The following is a 25,828-nucleotide window of genomic DNA, read 5'->3' on the forward strand; positions in this document are numbered from 1 at the left end:
TGTCCATTACTCTGTAAACCATTGCCTTGTAACTCTGTGTGGTGGTTTCACTGTGTCCTTTTTGTTTGTTGGAACTGATTATGGAGGGGACAGACATTTGTCTTTTACTGAACTGAGCTGGGTTGTTGCTTATCTTAAGGTTAAACAAAGTGTGTTTGAGTCTTTTGTGCAAAGAGGCTCCCACCCCAGCCAACACATAGAGCATGATGTGTGTTCGAGGGTGAGGAGAAACCAGACAGAGAAGCATTACACTATGTGAACAGGGTTCTCGTGCTGCCAACATGAGAGATGTTGCACTGGTTAAGAACATTGCCAGTCTCTGGTTCATATTCTTCAGCTTATCGCTGATGCTAACTGTCCTGTGACTCATCAGCTGCTGGTACTTCTTTACATAGGGGCTGCCTGATATTTATTCACTTTTGCTTGATGAAAAAGTGGTGCTATCAGCATTGACCTGTGGTAGCGAAGTCACTTTTATAGACATTTATTGAACTAACAGTGTTTTATGCCCTGTATCGAAGCTGGTTTGAGTTATTTTAGTCAGTGGAACAGTCTACAGTGAGATTTTTATACTAAAACAAACTGTGCTTGAGATTAAAATACCAGAACTATCAAGCATGTCTGTCTTAAGCTAGACTTAATATAATAAAATGTCAAACATTTCTTTTTGTGCTTCTTCGCCTTCTGATCTAGACAGAGGAGGTCTGAGGGTGGTAGTGTCGGTATTACACTAGGTACAGATATTTTATATTATTTAAGATTTGGTTAGTCTACTCTAATCTGAGGAGTGAAGAGCTAGCCCTAAAAGAGTTCTGCTTCATTTTATGACTGGAGCGTAAAAAGGCTGTTAAGAAGACTCTCTCTCTGGTATCAGTAACTAAGCTACAGCAAATTAAATCAGATCATTAAGGCCTTTACAGAAGGTTGCATTGAGAACAATTCCAGAGTGCTATCTGGACTTCCGAGAACTTTGAGGGTTTTGTTAAGTTTAAAATAATTTTCTAAAGACATGGTGCCCTGGAATGAATATGAAATGATCTGCAATTACAGGTGAGACTATTGGATAGGTCAGTGCGTAATTATAGAATAACAACTCTATTGTTCTGTGTTACTGAATTGCTGCTCCCTAAGGATAAAAAAAAAAGGATGCACCAAAATGGATGCTCCTTTTAAGTTGTGCCACTGGATTTTTTTGCCCTGACTATCTGCAGGGATGCTGTCTTCATCTGGCTATAACAGTATACCTTTAATTTGGCCACACAGTATCTTGTCTCTCCTGCCATATGTGTATGTACCTACCCCGCAGTGGAGTTAACCACATCTCATTTAGATGTTGAATGCAAGTACTATAGACAACACCATTAAAATTAATGTAGCAATTACTTTAGCTACGTCTATGCAGAATTTTTTCCTTAAAGTGATAACTGCTTCTAGTCTCTGCTGCAGCTGTCCCTGTTCCATCCCTATAAGTGTATCAATGCAAAGAAAACCAAAGCCATGCTTAAAATCCTTTTTTCTCCACAGACTAGATTTGTGAAAGAAGTGTGTCTGAAAGAAAATATTACTCCTGGATGAAAGTCTTTCTGCCTGAGTCAGTAAGACAAAGCCTGAAATTACTGAGCAAAAACTTTAAGCCTTCTACTTGTGGGTACATATGCCAGGATAAAAAGATTGTAACATAAGTTGCTAGACTCTCTGTCCCACAGATGTATAAATAAGGAAAACATTAATTGTCTCACTACCCTACACTACGTTTTATTCAAGTCAACTCTCAAAATTATTGCCACTTTTCAACCTTGGTATTTAAAACACAGATACAATGTTATACTGGTGATCATTCTACAAAGGGTGAGACACTGGCATATCAATTATTTTTTTGGTCTGTACTTCATAGTGTAAAATGTAACACTGAATTTGATAATGTCAAGCTCCATGCTCCATTCACAGAGGTTTAAAGTGGCAGGCATGCTTTCATTATTTCGTGTTGATGACTTCAGAACTTTTGGCACAAACCTTAGAATATTTCAGTATGTAAAAAAAAAAAAAAAACCCAAAACAACCCAAACCCAAACAAACGAAAACCAAACAACCCCCCTCCCCCCCACTTTTCCATAAATCGATTCTCAAACTTTGCTAGTGCATTTGTTACTTAAAACTTTGCAGAAATGTTCCTCCAGATGCAGGCATCCAGGAAGAGCAATTTTTGCCTATTGATTAAAATTTGGCAAACCTTAAATCTTTACTGTAGACATGTAAAAATCAGCTTTAGCCTAACTTTTTCTGATACATCTTAATTATAGACATCTCTACCAGTCATACATAAAATAGGTATGCACATTTGAATGTTTCATGTTTTATTTTGCTTCATTTTTAATTTAATCCATCCCAGGAACGAGGATGAAAATTACCAACATCACAACGTGACACTCCTCCTAAGTATACCAGGTTACTAGGCTTTCTCCTAAAACACAAAACTGTTCATGATTCCCTTCTGCAATAAATTATAATGTACAATGAAGGACAGACTTTGCAGTAAGTATTTTAGAAACTCAGCTTTTAAAAATGACCTGTTTAATTGCAGTATCCGAAGCAAATAAAATAGTTACCTTTTGACCTAACTATGCTTGAAACAGAAAATGCTTTTAGAATGCAATATAGTATTTTATACTTTAAGCAAAGGTGCTTTTGGAAAACAAGTCGCTTTGAGATCTCTTTTTGTTATCCTTTTTGTGTAGGCAATTCATTATCACTTGTCTTTCCAAAGGTGTAGGAACCATGTAATGTACACTAATTTTAGTCAAGAATGTATTTTATTTTGCTAAGATTTAATTATGAGGGGCTATGTGAAGTCTTACTTCTTTGAGCTTGGCTCACTCTGCTATTCCACAATAATGTTCTTATAGTTTACGTGAAAAACTACTTTCGTCGAATATAAAGTACGCTTTTTTTAAGCTGCAGATTGTATTCAAACTTTTTAGGGTTAAACTGTGGAATTACACAGTGTTACATTGTAAAATAATGGTTGCAAATGATGATTAGCTCTATTGCTGATCTTTGCTCATTATATAGGTAAGAGATTTTTTTGGTGCAAGAAATACATAGCATTATCTTCTCATGGTTAAACCTGAGTATTTTTTTACTGATTTTGATAGATTTCTGAAGCAGTACTATGTAGCACAGTATGTCTCCCTTTCTTTTCATCATCCCCCAATATATAGAACGGCTGCTGTATGATCATATGCTAGTGCTACATTCAGTGAGAAATTCTGCTTCAGTATTAAAGCAATTAAAATCTAAATTGAGAGGTACGTCATTTCATGAAAGACTTGGGTGTTCAATACGTGGTTCCTAAATGAGTGTTAGAAGTAGGATGTTTCAGAAATACTTACCTGATACCACTTGTACAATATTTTATTCATTATAAATATCTAGCAAGCACTGTGGCAGTATTTCAAAGGAGGAACTCCTTCTAAAATCCTATTGAGCCATTACAATTGTCCTTCTTCAAACTCACTTTTATGATGATGCCCATGGAAAAATCAATAGTAATTGGGCAGCTGATGCAACTGCTCTCAAAATCTAATTGTTACCTTGTTCTACCCATGTATTTCCATATCCACCCTTTTTTCATCTTGTACTCAGTATTCAAGCTCCTATGAGAGTGTCCATCTCTTTGTTAAATATTTATAGAGCTATGATATCAAAGTGCTGCTTTTAGCAGTGTTGCTAATAAGCCCATAGAAGTTTTACTGTTCATCGCCGAAGTAGAGAAGTGCGATTCCCCTGACTGAGTTTATAAGAATCTTTCCTTAGTCTTTAAGGTGGGCTGTGTAACAAGTGATTTGGTTTTTTTGTTTAAGCTGGAACTTTTATTTGGGAATAGTAGAGCAGTAAATACAGTTTCTAACTTTAAATGAGGTGGTTGATGTTTGGAATTCTGAAATACGTGGGATATAATTAGCAAACATTGCATTTAGGTTTTCCTGTATTCTTTGGTATAAAAGGTTATGATATTTGTGGTTATGATAAATGTTATGAGGTTATGGTAAAGGCTATGATATAGCCCTTCTGTTATCACAGAACTTGAAAATTTAGTGAATAGGTCTGCCTGCCAAACAAATGTCTTGTCTCCGTCCTGTAAAATTCTATTCAAGTCTCATTTTATTAAGATAACATACTTGAAAATTGTCATTTTTATTGTTATTTTTGTTCCACTGTGATGTTTTTGTAATATGGCACATTAAAAAATAGCCTAAGGATTTTAAATGCTGGGGTTATACAAACAGCAAAGCAAGACCAGTGACATTGACACTGCACACTAGCCATGTGAGCCTGGGAGCTGCTGAAACTGCTGTAGCAACCCCTGTATTCAGCCCATGGGAGCTCTCCAGGTCCCTGAGGCTGTGGACTGGCTAGACCTTCCAGGCCTCGCCTCTTCCCTGCCACCCGCTTCCCCGCTTTCAGGAGGAAATCATAGAATCACCGAATGGTTTGTGTTGGAAGGGACCTTAAAGATGATCTAGTTCTAACCCCCCTGCCATGGGCAGGGACACCTTCCACTAGACCAGGTTGCTCAAAGCCCAGTCCAACCTGGCCTTGAACACCTCCAAGGTTGGGGCATCCACAGCTTCTCTGGGCAACCTGTTCCAGTGCCTCACCACCCTCAAAGTGAAGAATTTCTTCCTCATGTCTAATCTATATCTACCCTCTTTCAGCTTAAAGCCATTACCCCTTGTCCTGTCACTGCATGCCCTTGTAAAAAGTCCCTCTCCAGCTTTCTTGGAGGCCCCCTTCAGGTACTGGAAGGCTGCTGTGAGGTCTCCCCAGAACCTTCTCTTCTCCCGGCTGAACAACCCCAACTCTGCCAGCCTGTCTTCATAGGAGAGGTGCTCCAGCCCTCTGATCATCTTTGTGGCCCTCCTCTGGACTTGCACCAACAGGTCCATGTCCTTCTTATGTTGGGGACCCCAGAGCTGAACACAGTACTCCAGGTGGGGTCTCACGATAGTGGAGTAGAGGGGGAGAATCACCTCCCTCGGCCTGCTGCTGGTCATGCTTCTTTTGATGCAGCCCAGGATGCGGTTGGCTTTCTGGGCTGCAAGTGCACCTTGCCGGGTTATGTTGAGCTTCCTGTCAACCAACACCCCCAAGTCCTTCTCCTCAGGGCTGCTCTGAATCCATTCTCCACTCAGCCTGTATTTGTGCTTGGGGTTGCCCTGACCTACATGTAGGACCTTGCACTTGGCCTTGTTGAACTGCCTGAGGTTCGCACAGGCCCACCTCTCCAGCCTGTCAAGGTCCTTCTGTATGGCATCCCTTCTCTCCAGCATGTCAACCGTACCACACAGCTTGGTGTCGTCAGCAAACTTGCTTAGAGTGCACTCAATCCCACTGTCCATGTTGCTGACAAAGATGTTAAATAGCCCAGGATGTCCCAATACCAGCCCCTGAGGAATGCCACTCGTCACTGGTCTCCACTTGGACATTGAGCCGTTAACCACAACTCTTTGAGTGTGACCGTCCAGCCAATTCCTTATCCACCGAGTGGTCCATCCGTCAAATCCATGTCTCTCCAATTTAGAGACAAGGATGTCATGTGGGTCAGTGTCAAATGCTTTGCACAAGTCCAGGTAGATGATGTCAGTTCCTCTTCCCTTATCCACCAATGCTGTAACCCCATTGTAGAAGGCCACCAAATTTGTCAGGCACTATTTGCCCTTGGTGAAGCCAGGCTGTCACCAATCGCCTCCTTGTTTTCCATGTGCCCTAGCATAGTTTCCAGGAGGATCTGCTCCATGATCTTGCCAGACACAGAGGTCATACTGACTGGCCTGTAGTCCCCTGGCTCTTCCTTTTCTCCCTTTTTAAAAATGGGGGTTATGTTTCCCTTTTCAGTCAGTGGGAACTTCACCGGACTGCCACGACTTCTCAAATATGATGAATAGTGACTTAGCAACTTCATCCACCAGTTCCCTCAGGACCCGCAGATGCATCTCATGAGGTCCCATGGACTTGTGCACCTTCAGGTTCCTTAGATGGAAATATATGTATTACATGCCCTTCATCTTCAAAAACATGAAAAGAGTTGAAAGAGCAAACCAAGTTTCCTTTCTCTGAATCACTGCCTGGTTCCAGCATTGGCCTTGATAGCTTACTGTCCTCTGAGAGCACATAATGGGTTAGAAGCACTTAATGAAAAAAAGCAACACAAAAAGAAGGCACACTGGGCCCCTTTCAGCCATTTTCAGATCCAGAACTTTGTTGCATCAGCTCATATTTTGTCCTTTTTCTCATTCAGTTGAAGTGAAGACTTCTTTGGTGGCGGATGTAGTTGGTCTGTTAGCTGAAAGGTGAACTGAAGACTGCAAATGGGCAGATCCTGAATATTTTACAGCAGGGCACTTATGACCCATGGCAGCTTGAGAGAGGCAGCAGCTGTCACATCTTGGTTTCTTCTGGACTTCCAAACACGCTGGGAGCCAACTGTTACTGCCAGGGTATAGAGGCAGCTTCTCCCCTGTCTTTCTGTATTTCTGCTGGCATTTTTAATGGCTAATTCAGAAAAGAAAGCTACAGCGTGGCCAACCAAATTTTCAAAGCATAACAGTCTAATGCCTGTCGTAGTGTTAAAGATGAAAGACATTGTGGATACTGTATGAAAGTGAAAGGCATTAATACAGTTTCTCGTATCATGAGTTGTAAGTAGGGAGGGTTTCTGGGTTAGTTTTGACCCTGTCACTTCTCTCCTTGCATGCTTCCAGAGTCTGGTTTCTTGCTATCACATCAAATATAAGCTGTTTGCCTTCACCTGAAGGACTTTCATAGACAATCCTCATTCTATCATCATTCATTTTATTTTGATAATGTGATGATTATAGTTATATTAGCCATTTGCTAAATTTTCAATATCTCTATGCTGATTCTTGGTTTTGCGGGGAGTTTCACTTGTGTCTGTTCAAAGCCCCATCATTGCTCTGTTTCATAATCCTTCAAATTCTCCCTTTCCTTTGACTGAAAGTCTTTTCGTTTGGAGAGTAGTCCTCTTATGCAGACAAGTATTTTACTCTTTTTATTTCATTCACCTTTCTATATCATGTCTGTATCGTATATAATCCTTTATTGTGCACACAGGCTGTAAGCTTTTTCTATGGAAGCAGGTGTCACTGTTTTGTTCAGTGACTTACATAGTACATGCTGCATATTCCTAAAATTCCCAGATGTTACGATAATGTACATAATAGTTCAAGCAATGTGCTTATGTCTTCTATATTATTAGTTGTTGAAGACTGTGCTACCATCTAATATATCCGTACTCCATCAAAAATAAATAAAGTTTGTTCAGTGTGCAGTAGAATTAATGAAATTTACAGTTTTTGCCTTCTCTGCACTGCCATAACTTGAGCTTTTTAGTTCTGTAGGGCCACCCTACACAGACCCTCAGTTCTCCCATGCCTTTCCAGACCCCTGCCTAAATCCATTCAGATCTCCTCTTCAACATCTCAACAGTATGACCCTACCTCAGCTTCTTCTCAGACTGCCTGAGGGCACCATCTTATCTCGTTATACACTCAACACCCTCTCTCATCCCCACCCAGGTTTGTTTAATGTTCCAGTTTTGGGCAAGAGGCAGCATGTTCCGCAGCTGATGCAAGCTATCCATGTGCTAATTTCCAGAAATAAGAGCATGGCAATTGGTGCTGTTACCTTGTAATTTCAAATGATGGAAGAAGGTTTTGTGCTTTTCTTTTCGTTATGGGCACTAGTGGGATCTTCGTTATTGATTTTCATGAAGATTCTAGGAACGTGGTATCTTTCAGGCACTTGTCTAGTTTATAGTCTGGAGAGCTATTGGTGGTGGATAGGGATAAGACAGGTAATACAGTACCATAAACTAATCTCATTAACAAACTTTAGTGAAAATCACTCTTTCAAGGTATTTTTGAAATCCTAGCTGTTGAAAGTAATATGAACTGCTAGTTGATTGAAAAGACTGTAAACTACTTCTTGGTTTTCTACAGTCTTTCATTAAAGCCTGAAACTATCCAGTATTTAGAGTAATGCAGCTGTTTCTGCATCTGAAAAGACATTAATCTACAGCACTGAGAGCTGTGACATGGTAATGTGAACATGCAGTGGCTTTCTTGAAGAACATAAATATCATATCTGCATAGTATCTGCATATTTATATTTTAAAATATAGAGATGACAGAAATACACAAAATGCTGCAGAATCTTTAGTGTGATTGAAGAATCTGGGCTTTGGTATATATTTGTATATATATGTATATAACTAAACATGTTGAGTCAGCTGATTTGGCAGTTTCATTGTTATCTGACACAATGACATCAAAAGGTAGGGCACAACAACTCCAAAATAAGGGTGGCCTCACCAAGATTTTGTAGGAAAAGGGGATGAAAATGGAGGCCACCAAGGCCACCGCTCTCCTTAAATGACCCTGACAGCACTGGTGAGATTACGATGAAAATGGTCTTTTCCCTCCCCTTCACAAAATGACCTCTCAGAGGGACTGTAGAGAGGAGACAGTGCAAGACTCCCGCTGGTAGGATCTCATGCAGAATGGGGTTTGAGCAAAGCTATAGCAAGACTGGGATGCAGCGTGACACATAAGTTGACAACAGTAGCTGAAAGCAGCTCATGAGAGGACTACTCTGGAGAAACAAAAATACTTCATTGCGACTCTTCCCCAGGTTTCCCCAAATCCTTTTCACCTTAATTGCATCCGCATCCTGATTCCCTTGGATTTTCTACAGCTCTAGACCCCTTAGATTCCTCTATTTGTTCTGTTTATAAGGCTGTCTGGGCACCAGTAAGTGTGCTGGAAAGCCGATGTAGAAAGACAAGTTTTGAGATAGTCCCAACAAGTTGAATGTAAGGTACAGGGCAGGAAGCAGCTCCTGCTCTGCCTGATTACATGTGCCCAACATAATCATTGTCAATTTCCTAACCTGCTGTGCCTGGCATATTTGGATCCCAGTGTGTGCTTTGTGGGATGAAAGGTCTGGCATGGAGCAGTCTGGATGGGATGACTCATGCACAAAAGAGACCTCCTAGAAGGTTCACTGTGCTACCAGCTGCAGCCTGGTGCTGAGTCCCCTGTCTGTCCCTCTGGCATAAACCAGTGTGTGCTCTTTCTGACTGCACGACCTGATAAGCTTCTCTTGTCCCATCTCACAAGTGGAGATGCTCTGTCTGCCCTGTCTTTATGCAACTCGATCTGCTGGTCCCCTCCATCATATAAAGGTGAGAGGCTGTGGAGCATAGCAGTTGGCAAGTACTTTGAAGTACTCATATGGTGAAGTTGGTTTGTGCCAGTATAATGCCTGGCAAGGTATGGACCCATTAATTGTTGATCTCTAAGTGTCATTTAAAAGATGCGGTTAGGTGTTTTAAAGAGTCTGCTTAGCAGAACTGTTAAGATGGGGCCATGGTAACTCCTGTGTGCATGTGCATTCATCTTACTGGCACAGAAAGGTGCTGTTTACACCCACCTATACAAGCACAGGTGCTTCAAGCACAGTTTTACATGATCTTTAGGCAAAAGTTAAACGGATGTCTGCTTTCTTGCATACTTTTGAAGAATTTTACCTCCTTGTTTAAGTATTTTGCTTTGGTTCTACTGTGTTTTGAAATCACTTCTAATTCACTTCTCATTCATGGAAATTTAGCATTCATCCCTGTCTTCTAATACAGTTAAATATTGGCCATATTTTTTTCTTTTCTGTACGTTCAAAGAATATGGGTAGTGAAAATATTTGCACAGGGAGATGGCACAATTTATCAGGGAAATAATCTGTGAGGAATTGGGAATTTGTGTGTATTTACCTAGAAGGACTTAGCAATTCATGAGTAGAGTTTACAGGCCCTATGTACTATTTCACATGCCTGCTTACAGTGCTGTAGGTCTGGGTGAATTCTTCTAGGAAAGAGTGTTTTACAGAATAACTGAAATATTGTTTGTCTTTTTAGGCTGTGAAGCATGTTTCAGAACCGTACAACAAGTGGATGAAGGGGAAAGGAGGAAGTGCCATTGACAGCTAGGATAACAACATGGGAAATACAACCACCAAATTCCGCAAAGCTCTTATAAATGGAGATGAAAACCTGGCCTGCCAAATCTATGAGAGCAACCCTCAACTAAAAGAAACTCTTGACCCAAATACTTCTTATGGAGAAACATACCAGCACAATACTCCACTCCATTATGCTGCTAGGCATGGAATGAACCGTATACTGGGGTAAGTATGATTTGAAGTTTTGCTTGGGTGTGAATAACTGACCTAAGAAATGCAAGAGTGTCAGCTACGTTATAAATACCTTATGTGTATGCACATGTATGTACGTATGTATGTGTGTGTTACAGATGCAGAATTTGTAACATGTTCAAGTAGTAATAGAAAACATGCAAATTAGTCTGGTAAAACAGTTTTTAATTTTACAGACTGGTAAAACAGTTTTTAATTTTATTTTTAGTATCTTTGTTTCTTCCTTGTAACTGTCTTGGACAGTTTTAGTGTGCTTCCTGAAGACTCCTATACCACAGTTTTTTGAAAATAGTGACTGTTCCACTGTTCTTGATGCGTTTTCCTGTCTTAAAATAATCTGCTTGCAAAGCCATACCTAATGGATACCATACTGATTGTATCTACTTCCAGATGGCACAATATATGCTTATTCTTGTGTTATTCGGGCAGCTTTTATTTTTCATTTTGAATAATAACAGTAAACATTAGTATCTTGATAATGATTATTATTGTCACAGTCAACATGTATGGCAATCCCTAATGTTAGCTACTTCCATTCTTATGTATTTTTGTCAGTGCTCTAAGATCAATTAAAGATTAACATCTTATCCATGCCCAGACATTGCACATACAAGCTGTTCTGGTTTAGTATTTCATGAAGCTAGTACTGAGTAGATATTGCTAAACTTCTTCAGTAAGTTAGAGAGAATTTCGTAAATATCCTCTTCCTTATATTAGGAAACAGAATGGAAATATATACTGAACTGTATTATTGTTAATATTCTTTTCATCTCTGTTTATATCTACTGATGGGCCTGTGGTATTCATAAAGTTTGTTTTGTCCCTCATATGCTGTAACTTTACTAGGCATCTGGCCTCCCACCATGAATTTTTCCTCAGTGTTTTAGATTCATCTAGGAGATTTTGTACTTTATAACTTCTCATTTATCTTGATTTTTGCTAAATATTTTTCTCTTCTCCTGTATGTATTCTATATTTCTATTTTTAATTGATGTTTTCATTTCATCTCTGAATCTTTTTGTTTGTTTGTTTTTTAACATCCCCCAACTTTCCTCCATTCCTGAATTATAGGAAAAAATTAACTAAACTTAATTTTAAAAAGCATCCAGTTTTTATTTACATTTTCTGTGTGATTTTTTTTTTCTCTGAGATTTTCAGGTTATTCCTCTCAAGAAAATATCTCTTAAAAAGATACAACCTCATTGAAACAACACGGACACATAAAATTATGAAATGAAGTCATAATTACTGACTTCTGAGCAGTCCATTAGTTAATTCATATTGCACCATTATGATGAGATCTTGAATAATTGCTTTGTGTTAAAAAGAAAAAAAGGTAGTTTAGAAATAACATTTTACTACTAGCTGCATGGGACCTTTAGCATCTAAGTCTCACAGGACAACTCGGTTTTATTTTGCACACATTACAAACAAATGATCAAAAGAATAATATTTTTTTTCTAGTTTGAGTCCAGGAGTTGCAATACATTTTTTGCCAGTAAATACAGTGAAGGTGCTATTATTTGCTAGTCTGCTTCTCAAAACCTGGACTGTTAGAATTGTCGCTGTTGCTAGGAGTAGTTTGCTGAGGTTTTTTTAATATTTACATTTCTGCTGTCTTTCTAAGGGCTTTGTTCAGAACTACTCTCTCAGACATGCTACACAAAAATGTAGCCTTTTTATCTAAACAAAGTAGTAAGAGTGAATAAATATCAGACTTACGGTGTGCCTGTTTGCAAAGTTGATAGTAGAAAGGGCAAAAGTAATTTCCAGTTAAGCTTCTTCCTTTTGATACAGAAAGTCCTGGATATGACAGAGATTAAATAAATTGAATATTAAAATGTATGCTTCGATTTACTGATGAAGTACAGTAGCTAAAAATAAATGTATTTTAATCTGTTTGTATTTTGAGAGAGATTTAGAATTATGAGCTATCCATAATAATGTAATATTTTATATTTATTTCTTATTAAACATTTTAAATATTCAGGAATCTGTAGCTGCATTAACTTGTAGTTCAACCTCTCCATGTTATTTATATGCATACGATATACTTCAATTTTTCTTTATAGGCTGATATTTGTATTTTTGTAGGTGGATATGAACTGACGTGTTTTACGATTCACTGTGTGAAATTTTCTCAAAATAGAGTAGTGCGTTGCAGTTGTTAGTATACCTTTTTCATAACAGAATATATTGAGAGAGATATTCTGGGATGTTCAGAAATAACCTATCTGGCAATGCTGTTACCAAACACTGAGGCAAAGGCACAAACTCCCTGTTACCAGATGTATGGCTGGTGGTGACGGTCCGGAGACACGATGAAAGCACAGGCACCAAGTTTGCAATGAAAGGGAGTTGGGGACATCCTGGCATAGCAATCTCAGAAGTGAAGAAACCAAGAGACTGGAGAAGTGGTGAAAGGATCATGAAGCAAAACTCCTGACCTGGACAAACCTTGTATAATCCAGCATGAAGTCTACTGGCAGAAATTAAGCCAAAAAAACTTGAGTCTCAACAATTTTGAACTGCACAGTTGTTTTACAGCAGGTGTCTGAGTCATCCGGCTGCTGCGCCTTTCATCCAGCACTTACAACCCAGAAACTGGATTTAGTATATAATCGAGCTGTAAAAATTTGAAAATTTGCTGCTAACTTCTTTCCTCTTCACGAGATTCAGCAAGAGTATGTTAAAATACTAGGATTGTTTCTATGATAATTTTTCATGAGTATCATAGAAAGCTTTGGTATATTAGAAATGTTGAAATAAAAAATGGAATGTCATTAAGCATTCAGTTAATACATAACTTTTGTTTGGTCTGCAGCCGTAAATAATGTTTACCTGACATCAGTTTGTTTTAACAGAGCATTTAATGTTTAAAAACCAAAAATTGCTGGTCACAGCTAATTAACACAAATAAGAATTTTCAAAGCACTCTTGAAGTTGCCAGAAGTTACTACATAGGGCTTAGCAGTTCCCCATAACTGATAGCTATCTCATTTTCTCTGTCCAGTTAGTAGGGTTATATAGTTAGTTTGGGTGAGGTTGCGTGATGGGGGGCTCATCCTAATCCTAAGGTACGTTTGAGACCATCTGACTGCTCAGTTTGAAATAACTGCTGTTAATTTGGAAAGTTTTTCACCAGGATCTGGCTGTTGGTGAACCATTCCTGAAATACGACAAGAGAATAGGCTTCCAGAGGGTGGCTGAAATGGAGTGGCTGGAAATCACAAGGACACTACTTGTGGTTGAAAAGAAAAAAACATCTTAGATAATCTGTCATTTCGCAATACATGTTGTAGCTTTGCTGGGAAGCTTTTTGGATCAATGACAGATTTTCCTCATTGTGTGCTTCATACTGCTATATCTGAGTACTTTGTGAGTATTCAAGCCAGAAGTGTGTTATTCATAGCAGTTGCTGCTGGTCCTGGGCTGAAGAGGTGGGAGGAGCAGGAGGTGGTAGAAACATGGGGCTGTGGGGAGACAGGATGGTTTTGTGAAGCTGATTTTTTTTCTAGAGCAGGAAAAACAAACGTTTCCAGTTACAGAAGATTCTGGAAATTGAGGTGAATGCTGAAACTGAAAAAAAAAAACAACACTTTTTTAACATTCTTGATGCCTGCCTAGCAGTAATAACAGTAAAGGAACTCTGGCATTGAAGGCATAGCTAAGGTAGCCAGAGAGAAACATTGGTAAATGTGCCCAGGATCTGGCTATAGGAAGTATTTCTTGTTTCATTGCTATAATTTGGGAAGTATTTTTCATGACAGAACATCAATGTAGTGGTGGTTTGAATTTCAGGTTAATGAGGGCTATAGTCTTATCTAGTTTCTATGGCTGTTAAAGGCGTTCCAGTAGGGTCTGGTCTAAGCCATTGTAATGCAATCAAAGAAAGTGTATTGAGATTACCAATATGTTATATAGGATGAATTTGACAGAAAAATTGTTGCATTGGTCACAACACATTTGGGACTGTCTCTTCCCGTGTCAGGTTTTGTTGGATTTTATTCCTTTTGCAGTTGTGTTGAAAATCAGTTTTGGATGTATTAGAGGGAGGTGTGTGCAAACTGTTTTTCAGAACATGACTTCTCTCAAGTTGAGAGGATATTAGGGGATTTTTGTGCTGCAAAACATATGTCAAGGAGAAGTATTAGAGAAAACCCTGTTAACTTCTTTGTGGATCTTCTGGCTTTAGAGAGGTGCTGTAGTTGATTATTTTCTGATAAGGTTGAAGATGCTCTGAATTTCAGATATTTTTTTTTTTTCTGGAGATGCAAATAAAGAAGAGGCTACTTCACTCTCCACTGTTTTGACTGAGGCAGAAGTTCTGTAAACGTTTAAACTTTGAGATCCAAATTGACCTGAATCATTCATGCTGAAATACTCAGAAAGATGCTACAAAATATGTTCTTTCTTTATCAAATTTCTGAGAATCTGTTTGATGCTTTGCTAGTAAGACTGATGTTCCCTTTTAAATTACTCTCCTAACTGTACTTCCGATATAAATGTGAGCAAAAGAAAAATAAGAAGGTGGTTAATAGCAGCTCTTTGTCTAATAAGGGCAAATGAGAAAAACATGGAGTTATTAACCAAAACAACAGGGTCCCAGTGTAAGAAGATTTGTATTGAATGTTTGGATATTTTCAGCAGGTTGTTCAGAAATCAGAGTGAATCACAGAGTGGTTTGGGTTCGAAGGGACCTTAAAGATTATCTAGTTCCAACCCCCCTGCCATGGGCAGGGACACCTTCCACTAGACCAGGTTGCTCAAAGCCCTGTCCAACCTGACCTTGAACACTTGTAGGGTTGAGGCATCTACAGCTTCTCTGAGCAACCTGTTCCACTGCCTCACCACCCTTGCAGTGAAGAATTTCTTCTTTATATCTCATCTAAATCTACCCTCTTTCAGTTTACAAGCATTACCCCTCATCCTGTCGCTACACTCCCTCATAAAGAGTCCCCATCTTTCCAGGCCCCTTACTTAAAGGTACTGGAAGTTCGCTATAAGGTCTCCCTGGAGCCTTCTCTTCTCTAGTCTAGATAACCCCAACTCTCTCAGCCTGTCCTCTTGGGGAGGTGCTCCAGCCCCCTGATCATCTTTGTGGCCCTCCTCTGGAACTGCTCAAGCAGGTCCATGTCCTTCTTATGTTGGGGGCCCCAGAGCTGAACAGAGTACTCCAGGTGGTGTCTCAAAACCTAACCTTGGACCTTCAGGATATCTGTATGTGAGCATCACAGTAATGGTACACAAATAAGGCTTTGGTAAAAACACACAGTTGTATACCAATCAGAATGAAAACATAACGCCATTTCGGCATAAACAGAGGCTGTGAATTCTTTGTTACCATATCCAAATCCTGGAGGAGTCTGTTTTTTCTCTTTTTTTTGTGTTCTTCATGGTAACTCTTTGAATGATTAAGTTTGTTTGGTCTTTTCCAGGCAATTTTACAGCTAATTTGGAAAAAAAATTATGAAGGTATAATAGTTGCATATGCTTCTTTCCTAAAAGTAGTTTTTAAAAGTTTTGACTTCTGATTTTAGTACAAAAGATATCCACCTAACTATCTTTACTTTCTCCCACACAACAAAAGAATTCTGTCCTGTTTTAATAACTTTAAAATATTACAATATATTACAATAGTTCATCTGAATAATTTATTAGAATGTCATTGTCTAGATTATTCACTTTTGAACAACAAAAAGCAAGCTTCTTTTTAATTATCAATAATTAACACAGATAAATTGAATATTTAGAATATACTTTTATTTAAGATTAATTTTATTCATAAAAGTAAGTATGTCTGCATTGGAATTGTTCATGCTAGACTTCCTTTATAGTCAGTGTAGACCTAGGTAATAGATCTAGTCAGAATAATTAGTGAAGGCAACAGTACCATTCATTTTATTGTGAGATTGACCCTAAAATATTTTAAATTAATTGTGTGCCAGAAGTGCCCGTTTCTTCCCATTGATTACAAAGGGATTCTAAAAGAACTGGATCAGCTGTAGTTGTGTGCATTGTAGATTTCCAGAGCTGAGAAGATGAATCTTACCCTAGAATATGCTAAATCATGTAAAATTGAATAATAAGCACCTGCAAAGCTGTAAATTGAACACTTTCACAGCTTTACAGTATCAGACATGAATGCTACTTGTGGGAGATACTGCTTGTGATATAGTGTTAAATGTTTGACTTTCGTGGTCTGAGGTAAATGATCCCTGCAGTGTTTGGATCCATCCAAGTGCAAGCACTGGTGTTCACCTGTTGTCATTCTGCTCAGCTGCTGAAAAATACCCAGGTTTTGGTTCTGTAAGACACTTTTATTTTACATGGTTGTGAGGCTTGGTCACCTGCTAAATGCTTTGGAATATGAAATATTGAAGGGAGGTTTTGATCTGATGTGGGAGAATAATACATGAAGAACATGATCTGACCAGGCTTTGTGGGAGTGTTTATAAAGAAGCAAGAGGACCAACTGAATTGAAACACCCATGACTTCAGCAGCAGAGCATGTGGCTGGATGGTAGAAAACAGTTGTTTTTAAGGTCATTTTCATGATACCCAGTGTCAACAGCAGTCAAGAGGATGGAGGAATAATAAAATTAGGAAGCCTTTAAAATTGAGCAAGGTCTTTACTGTGACTGAATCCTCGATGGAGAAAACTGTTAAAGACAGAAAACAGTGGGGATGCTTAGAGGAGTAGCTCCAGACATGGCGTAGCAGCAGTAGTGTTTGCAAGGTTTCTTAAAGGCTGTCACCCAGTTAGGCACTGTCTCCTAAAGTACAGCTAAGACAAGCTGAAAAAACTTTATCTGGCTTACTCCCTTGTGCATTGGGTTTGCCTGGCAAGGTTTTGGTAGCCGTGGGGCTACAGGGGTGGCTTCTGTGAGAAGCTGCTAGAAGCCTCCCCTGTGTCCGATAGAGCCAATGCCAGCCGGCTCTGAGACGGACCTGCCACTGGTCAAGGCTGAGCCCATCAGCGATGGGGGTAGCACCTCTGGGATAACATTTAAGAAGGGGGAAAAACAACTGCTCAATTGCAGCCAGAGGGAGGAGTGAGAATATGTGAGAGAAACAACTCTGCAGACCCCAAGGTCAGTGAAGAAGGAGGGGGAGGAGGTGCTCCAGGCGCCGGAGCAGAGATTCCCCTGCAGCCCGTGGTGAAGACCATGGTGAGGCAGGCTGTGCCCCTGCAGCCCATGGCAGTCCGTGGTGGAGCAGATATCCACCGGCAGCCCATGGAGGACCCCACTCCAGAGCGAGTGGATGCCCGAAGGAGGCTGTGACCCTATGGGAAGCCTGTGGTGAAGCAAATTCCTGGCAGGACCTGTGGACCCATGGAGAGAGGAGCACACACTGGAGCAGGTTTGCTGGCAGCACCTGTGACCCCACGGGGGACCCACAACTGGAGCAGTCTGTTCCTGAAGGACTGCACCATGTGGAAAGGACCCATGCTGGAGCAGTTTGTGCAGAACTGTAGCCCGTGGGAAGGACCCACATTGGAGAAGTTCATGGAGAACTGTGTCCCGTGGGAGGGACCCCACACTGGAGCAGGGGAAGAGTGTGAGGAGGAAGGAGTGGCAGAAACAAGGTGTGATGAACTGACCGCAACCCCCATTCCCTGTCCCCCTGTGCTGCTTGGGAAGAAGAGATAGAGAAAAAACTGGAGTGAAGTTGAGCTCAGGAAGAAGGGAGGGGTGGCAGGAAGGTGTTTTTAACATTTGGGTTTATTTCTCATTACCTTACTCTGATTTTGATTGGTAATAAGTTAAACTAATTTCCCCAAGTCGAGTCTGTTTTGCCTGTGACGGTAATTGGTGAGTGATCTCCCTGTCCTTATCTCGACCCATGAGCCTTTTGTTATATTTTCTCTCCCCTGTCCAGCTGAGGAAGTGGAGTGATCGAGCAGCTTTGGTGGGTACCTGGTGTCCAGTCAGGGTCAAGCCACCACACCTTGGTTTTTTTTTCCCTAAAGCTCAAAATCTCGTTTAAAAACAGTTCTCACTAACTAGATCTGTGGCCTCCCGAAGTGGCTTCCCTGGTGCTCCTCATGACTTCCTCACAAAATACAAAACAGTGGGTAGGCTTTATCTTAATAGTAGTCTGACCTGCAAGCAAAGCTCAAATGCCAGTTAGCTGCTATGTTTTCAGCTCTTAAAATTGACCTTTTACAAGCTGATTTCTGATTATTTTAACCTTAATAGGTTGAATATATGTGATGCCTATGGAGTTCATTGGTCACAACACAGCCTTGCTCTCCAGTTACAGGTGCTGCTGTTGAGTGTGTTGAGTTACTGCTTCTTGCTACTAGGTTTTTCTGTGCCCTTTAGCAAAGCGGGAACCTTAGGTTGCAGTGCTCTGCCCTGCACATGTTTAGACACTGTTTAAATGCTCTTACTAAAACGATCGTCTCTTCCCCACATTGTTCTTATTTTTCTTTCCTTGGAAATCAGATACTGCAGAATAAGATCGCTTCATTAGTGAGTGGTGAGATGAGATATGTTAGTACACTATTAAAGTACACTATTAAAGATTTCTTGCTCTGTGTTGTCTGTTGTCCTTAGTAGAACCCTACTGAACATTTTACCTCAGGCAAAGTAAAATTATATTTGGGTTGTAGAGGAGTACAGCTTTGGTCCTTGCCAGCCAGGGTGACTGAATCTTTATTTCAACGAATTTTGTTACCAGGTAGAGTTTGTGACTCTGTCGAGTTGATGGTAACTGCTGAATCATTGTGTCAAATGGCTTAACTTCACCCTGGGGTTAGAGGCACACGTGGCTTCCTTACCAGAGAGATCTGTTGGCTCGGTAGTTACTGGAATAATGAGTGAGAGACTTGCAGTTTCTGATAAACAGAAGTAAATTTGTCAGAAATAATTATTTATAGCTAAATGCAATATCCAGCTAAAATATTCAGTGACATTGTATATAAACCCAGTTTCCCTTTTGGCTAAAATATAGACCGTGGATGATTTGATTTTTTGAATTTGTGATTTTTTTCAATTTAAATGTAATAAAATTACTTCACTGAGACATTTAAGGAAAATAAAAATTAGTGTCCTTCAAGGTCAAACAACATACGGATTGAAAGGTTTTTTCTGGAGGGAGGGATAGTGGAAGATGAGACAATGTCTGTAATACAGTCATATTTTTAAGAAGTAGAAGGAATAGAAATGATGCAAAGCCTGTTAGTATTTGCTGTGTATTTTCATCATTATTGCTATATAAATAATATCCACACTAGATGTCATCGCTACTAGGTGATTTACAAGCTGATATGTAGATAATGGTCCCTGCGCAGATATATAAAGCTATATCTTTAAATGGTGAAGATAAACCCACTCATTCGTAGTTTCATGCTTATTATTTAATCTGACATTTGTTTGAAACCAATCTAAAAATAATACACTCACAGTTATCTGAGAAGATAATTCAGTCTGGATAGTCTTTTTGGAAAAAACTGTGTTCAAAGGAGGGATTTGGAGAGAAGGCTGGGAGGATGACACCTAAGTTCGAGAATTGGTTCTAGCTGTAAAAAAATTTATAGAAGAAAGGGCCAGAGACAGAGATGAAAGTCATACAGATTTTGCATTATAGAAGACTTTTAGTCACCAAAGCTACTGATAAGCAGCCAGCTCCAGTGGAAGCCACTTCTAATTTGGCACTCAGCTCTTTTTCTTTTGAATTCTCACTCAGAATATTGAAATAAAAGCCAGAAGTGGCATGGGATTGTGGAAACAGTATTCCTGACTGTCCAAGGGAAGGCCAAGCTCAAGTTGCTCGTAAATAAATACAATAGTTTTCTCACTAAGGATAACTTAAGGATGTTGTTGATACCTTTGTGCATCAGGAATGGTTTAATTCTGAGTTTTGGTGCTGCTGTTCCTCCTAACAGGCATAGGTACCATATATAAAGCGTGATTTTTTTGGCCCACAGTATGACAAATGTAAGGATTAACCAAGTTTTGTGTTCCTCACTTCTAGTGTACGCTATCTTTGGATTTGTGCACCACAATTCAGTTTGCCACTCCTGCATATTGTCCCCCTTGTTTTTCTGTGTTGTAGCAAGCCAAAGATTGCTATCTATCTACAGAAGGTCATACTTAATCATATTAGCTGACTCAAAACCACTAAACCAAAGAGACTTTTCAATCTATTTGCATCTTTTTAGTAAAGAGAATAGCAAGTTCTTTATTGATGCATATGAGTCAGTCCAGAACTGGAAGTCAGATACACGTGCTGACCTACCTTTAATCACTTCAATAATCTTTTGGAAACAAGCTATTTGGGGAAACCATAGGTGAAATGACAGCAATACAGTGAAAAATATTGTAAGTCTTTTTAGAGCCAGTTCAGGAGAGAGTGAAGACAGTGCTTGTGTTCTAGGCCGTATTTTTGTATTGAGCATTACATTAAGTCCATAAGTGAAAAAGGCACAGAAAAGCATGTGTTGGCAGAGTCAAAGATTACCCTTTGAACCTTAGATTGCTCTAAGTAAAAGACATGGTTCGTATGCGCCATAGTATGGACTTGGTTCTCAAATTGGTGGTTTTCTCTGAAAATCTGCAGAAATTGTTTGAGTACTCAGGAAATGGATTTAACGCATTTTGCCGGATGTACTGTACCTGATAGGAGTCATATGAATGGAAACAAATGGGAGGCATTTCTGTTTAGGAAAAATACAGAATTGGAGGCCAGAGTGGAGTACTTGACATAAGGGAACTTGAAATGTCTGTGAAGACTTCAGATTTTGGAAGGAAAAGATTAGCTCTTCGCGGACTTCCATCAGCAGTGGAGATGATATCATTGACTTCCTTTGCTGTTAGCCCAAATCAGCACCGGTGTAACTTCGCGCCTTACTTTGGCAGGATATTACTAGTGTTTATGGGAATTCTGGTAGTGTTAGTAACAGTTCTTAGGCAAGGGGCCAATTGAATTTAAGGCTTATGAAAGGTCAGGATAATGGTCTGTGTTTTTTCTTTGATAAACGGTTAATGACCTGTCAGCAGATTCTTTATCTTAGCATAGAAATAGTCACTGTCTCCTACCGAGGTTCTTACTGCATGCAGGAGATTCCTGGGCTGTAGGAGAAGCTTAAGAACCTTAATGAAACAGAGAAGAAACTGTAAGTACTAATAAAGAATTTTCTAGGACTATATAATGAATAAAAATACCAATAATTACTTTTACTAGATGTGGCTTTCAACATCAGGTAAATAATAATACTTTTCACAAAATTATTTAAACCAGCTCATACTTCTATACAGCTGTCAGTAATGACTAAAAAGATTTCTTCAAGTGCTCGCTAGTACACTGTGGTTGTTTTGGAATAGTACATTTGGGGGAAAAAGTAATTTGGGTTAATGAAATAACCGTGATTGTTCAAGGTTTTAGTGCATCAGTATTGACCTACTGTGTTGGAAACTGAATGATTCAATAATTGTATGAATTAATTCATTGCATATGACTTTTAAATTACTGGGTAACAGGTCTTGGCTCTTCTGTACGTTTTTGTAACTCATGGCTTACCCATACTTCTCTTAACTCGGAAAGCTGTGAGCTTTAGGTTTATGCCTGCACTGGAGTTCACAGTGTGACTTTTTTAATAGTGAGCTGGACTTACATGGGCTATCTAACCCAAGGACCAGAGGAGATCATAGTTGGAAAAGACCTTTAAGATCATCAACGGTATCCCTAACGCTGCTAAGTCCATCACTAAACCATGTCCCTAAGTGCCTCATCCACACATCTTTTAAATACCTCCAGGGATGGTGACTCCACCACCTCCCTGTTGTGAAAGGGAACCCTGTGCAGATTAGTTTACCTTGTTGCTGCAGCTCACCTGTTTCTAGTACCTTATTTGTGTTGCTTAAAGCAATGGTGCAATTTGCTGTGTAGTTTATATAGTATACATAAGTGGTTTGCATTCAAAAATCAGTAAGTCTTTGAGCAGATTCACACTTCCTTTAGTCTCCAGCTGTCAGAAATAAGTTTATAATTTCATTTTACACTAGTTTTTGTTTTGGCTTTATTTTTCTATACATAGCTATATTTTCATATGTTTTTATATGCGTACATATGTATACATGTGTATACATATAGCACACATACGTATAGCATTTATTTAGAGAAACAAAGAGACTGTAAATATGGTGGTTTTCATGCCCCAAACACCAAACATGAAATATTTTATTAAAAACTGAAGAAATGTTTGTGTTGATGTTAGTTTCCCAGAGTGAGGGAATGTGCCAGTTTATTATTCAAGTTCACAGCCTTGTAATCTTGAGTCTCTTGCTGCTTTTCTGCAAACACAGATAGTAGTAGGTGTAAATGTTACAGCCCTATCTTTTTTGTCACTTTTTTCAACACTTTTTTCATTATTTTGTCACCTCAAGTTTGGATTTTGCTAAGAGCTACAGCTTGAAGCAAAATCTGGAAACAGCAACTAGAGTAAAGTCTGGCTGCCTTGTGGTTAAGTGGTATTTCCCACAGGCAATCCATATTTTGACTTTGTCAGTACATTTCCAGGCAGAATTTAGCTTTTCATACCTCTGAAGTTGTGAGCCAAATTGCAGGGGTCCATAGCAGTGCTCTGTGAAAGTCTTATGCACCAAATACCACTGGTAAAAATGGGGCCCTGTGGAATAATGAATTTGTGGATGTAAAATGTGTTAATTTACCCTTTTTCGGACATTAGTCGTCATCTCTGAATTTTAAGACATGGGTTCAGCTGGGCTTTTCATTGTTGGCTTGACTTCCTCTTACATGGAAGAGCTGATCCTTTGATTTTTGGAAGAGATTAAGGAGAGAGAAAGGGGGAACACTGTGGCACTTTGAAGCCCATTTATGTGTCCATAGTGAGGTGCTGGTTGCCTTTGGCAGCTCTGGTGTTTGTCACACCCCTTTATGAGACACAGAAGTTAAGTGACAAGCAAGGAGAACAATTAGTCAAACCTAATTTTTCCCCAAGCCCAACAGTGTTTTTTACAAATGCCACAAAATTGTTCTTGAAAACTGGGATATGGTTCTTACTCAAGTTTTCAACGTATTTAGAGAGAGTTGGATGATTTTTTTAGCACATAAAGTTTGACAGAAGAGCAAATGTTGAGCTTAGGCAAGGGAATAGCCTTCTAGGGAGGTTTTTTGGATTTCTCTCTTGGAAAAAAAAGACCTGCTGATACTTCTTGCTGCAGGGGTTGAAAATCTACCTTGCTGATAGACTTACTTGAGTAGGGATATTCTTTGTGCTATGAAGTGATAGTAAATCTGCGCAATGACACTTGAAAAGATTTAAATCCATCCTAGAGCTTTTCATCATTTGGTTAATACAGAAAAGTGCTTTTCTATTTGTTTAAGAACAGAGAATCTGCAAGCAGGCAGGAGGACATAAGCACTTCTCATTTTAGATTAGGATATACATAACTTCTTAAAACAGATGTTTTATTGTTTTTTTCCCCAAGAGCTTAGTTTTATGGTGGAAAAAAAAATATACTAGTAGTTGCTACTAAAGCTACCTTTTAAACTATTGTTTAACCCTTTAGAGAGAAATTTTGGTTTTAAAAAGGGGTACTGGTTTGACAGCCTTCAAATTCTAATTTTATGCACAGGTTTTCAGCCTAGGGCAGAACCATCTCATCATTGAACTGTTAAGGATAAGGTGAAACATCTGCCTCGAGCTATGGGAGGCCATTTGTATCCATTCAGCATTTGTCTTCTACAAAGGTTCTTCTATAAACCTACATAAATCTTAGTAATGGAAAACTAATAGGTTACAGCATATAGTCAGTCAAATAGGGATATGATTAGCTTATGATTATTAAAGAGAATTTTATCAGAGTTGTTGGGAAAAATGTAGTAAGGTTTTTAAAAAAATAAAGGGAGGGAGATGAATATAGGCAGAATGGTCTCTTTAATTGATACCATTCAGTTAACCTTGCTATTATGTTAGCAGAGGTTATGAATACTTTTGTTTGTGTCTAAAATACTGTTTTGTAAGAAAAAGTGTCTGATTTATGGCTTTCACGGGTCACCACAAAACATTGTGCTATTCTGAAATCAGATGCACTGTAACCTGATTCAGGAGTGAATCACATGCTTTAAAATACCACAGCATGGACTTTCACTGATGATAAAGAGCTAAATATTGAAAACAGAAATGTACATTATAATATTATCAAACCTAGAAGGTAATGATTAGCTAAAGATACTAGAGAAACTTCATCTGGTTTGGGAGGAGACAATGAAGGTCTTCTCACAATTAAAAACACTCAAGCCCTGGTTCAGTGTCATACAGAAACCACAGGCAGTTCTTCACTGAATTTTAAAGTAACATTTTACTTTGAATTAGAGAAGTAGCAGGAATCAGTACATTGAATATAAAGCAATTCGAAGTGGGAGGAAGAGATGTGGTTAACAAATACCCAAAGGACTCTCCTGACATTCAAAATACGCAGGTCTAATTAGTGCAGCCATCCAGCATGTTATACAGTCTAAGTGCAAACTTTGAAATAGAGTTCAGGCACTTGATGTGAAAGACAATGTCCACCCTCTTTGCAATACTGAATTGTTTCTGTTAGCTTTGTACCGTGAGCTTGGTGCTATGCCTTTGTGCCAGTTGAAGCCTTTAATCTCGATACTTCCTCAGTTGCGTGTCCTCAGGGATTCCTGCTGAATGCTTCTGTATTCGAAAAACTGGTACTTTTGCTACTGTACTGCAGTTCACTGCAGTGATTGCAGGACGGATCTGGCACCTTCTTTATCACCGTTACTTCTCTACTCATTCCACGGTGAATTTGAAGGTAACAGATGTCTGCTACCTTTACAACTTTGTGTTACAGATGTCAGGTAAAAATGGCTAGGCCTACTGTCTTGAACATCAGTGTACCTAGTTTTAAAAACTACTGAAAAAGGAGCCGCACATTGAGTCTTTTACAATCTTTAGCTGCTGCCTCTTTCTTCCCAGTGCTGTGATCTCTATTTTTTTTTTCTTAGGGAAGATGCAACAGTTTTGGGGTGGAACATTAGAAGGCATATGGATAGTAAATGCCATGGGTAGGGGGAGGAGGCAATAATAAAATTTAAAAAAAAACTGTATTTATTCTTGACTTAAGGACTCTGAATTGAAAAATGAACAACTTCACATTTTCTGTTCATACAGCAGTTTACAAATGCATTGAAGGCTAAGTTGGGGGTGATCTTTACTTGAAGTAAAAATATAACAAATGAAATTGTGAAAGGGATTTAACAGAAGAAAAGATACTAGTGTACCATAAAACAGATTTTATTGCAAAAGTAGAGAAACTCAGACTTTAGTGAGTCTCCAAGGTTACATCTCACAGAGACCAAGATGACTTAGATTTAGCCTTGTATTTTCTATATCCAGGTTTTGCATTGGGTCCCTGCAAAGCCTTGTATCTAAGGCATCTAGCATTCTCATATCTAAGTGCCTCTATAGAATTAATCTCCTCGTCCCCCAATGAGTTATCTCCTCCCTCCCTCTCTTGCTTCCCTCCTTCCTTCCTCTCCTTCCTTTTTCTCTTTCCTT

At 39.2% G+C, this 25,828-nt stretch overlaps 1 protein-coding gene across 1 annotated transcript in view; it reads left to right on the forward strand.

Annotated features, from left to right (window-relative positions):
• ANKIB1 (ankyrin repeat and IBR domain containing 1) overlaps positions 1–25,828 on the forward strand; it is a 105,492-nt gene that overhangs the window by 24,656 nt on the left and 55,008 nt on the right. Inside the window, exon 2 of the mRNA XM_059818688.1 lies at positions 9,989–10,257. Coding sequence (XP_059674671.1) covers positions 10,070–10,257 — 188 coding nt within the window. The 5' untranslated portion in view covers positions 9,989–10,069. The remainder of the gene's footprint in view (positions 1–9,988; positions 10,258–25,828) is intronic.

This window comes from Gavia stellata, chromosome 6, assembly GCF_030936135.1.
Source record: "Gavia stellata isolate bGavSte3 chromosome 6, bGavSte3.hap2, whole genome shotgun sequence".
Taxonomy (NCBI): Eukaryota; Metazoa; Chordata; class Aves; order Gaviiformes; family Gaviidae; genus Gavia; species Gavia stellata.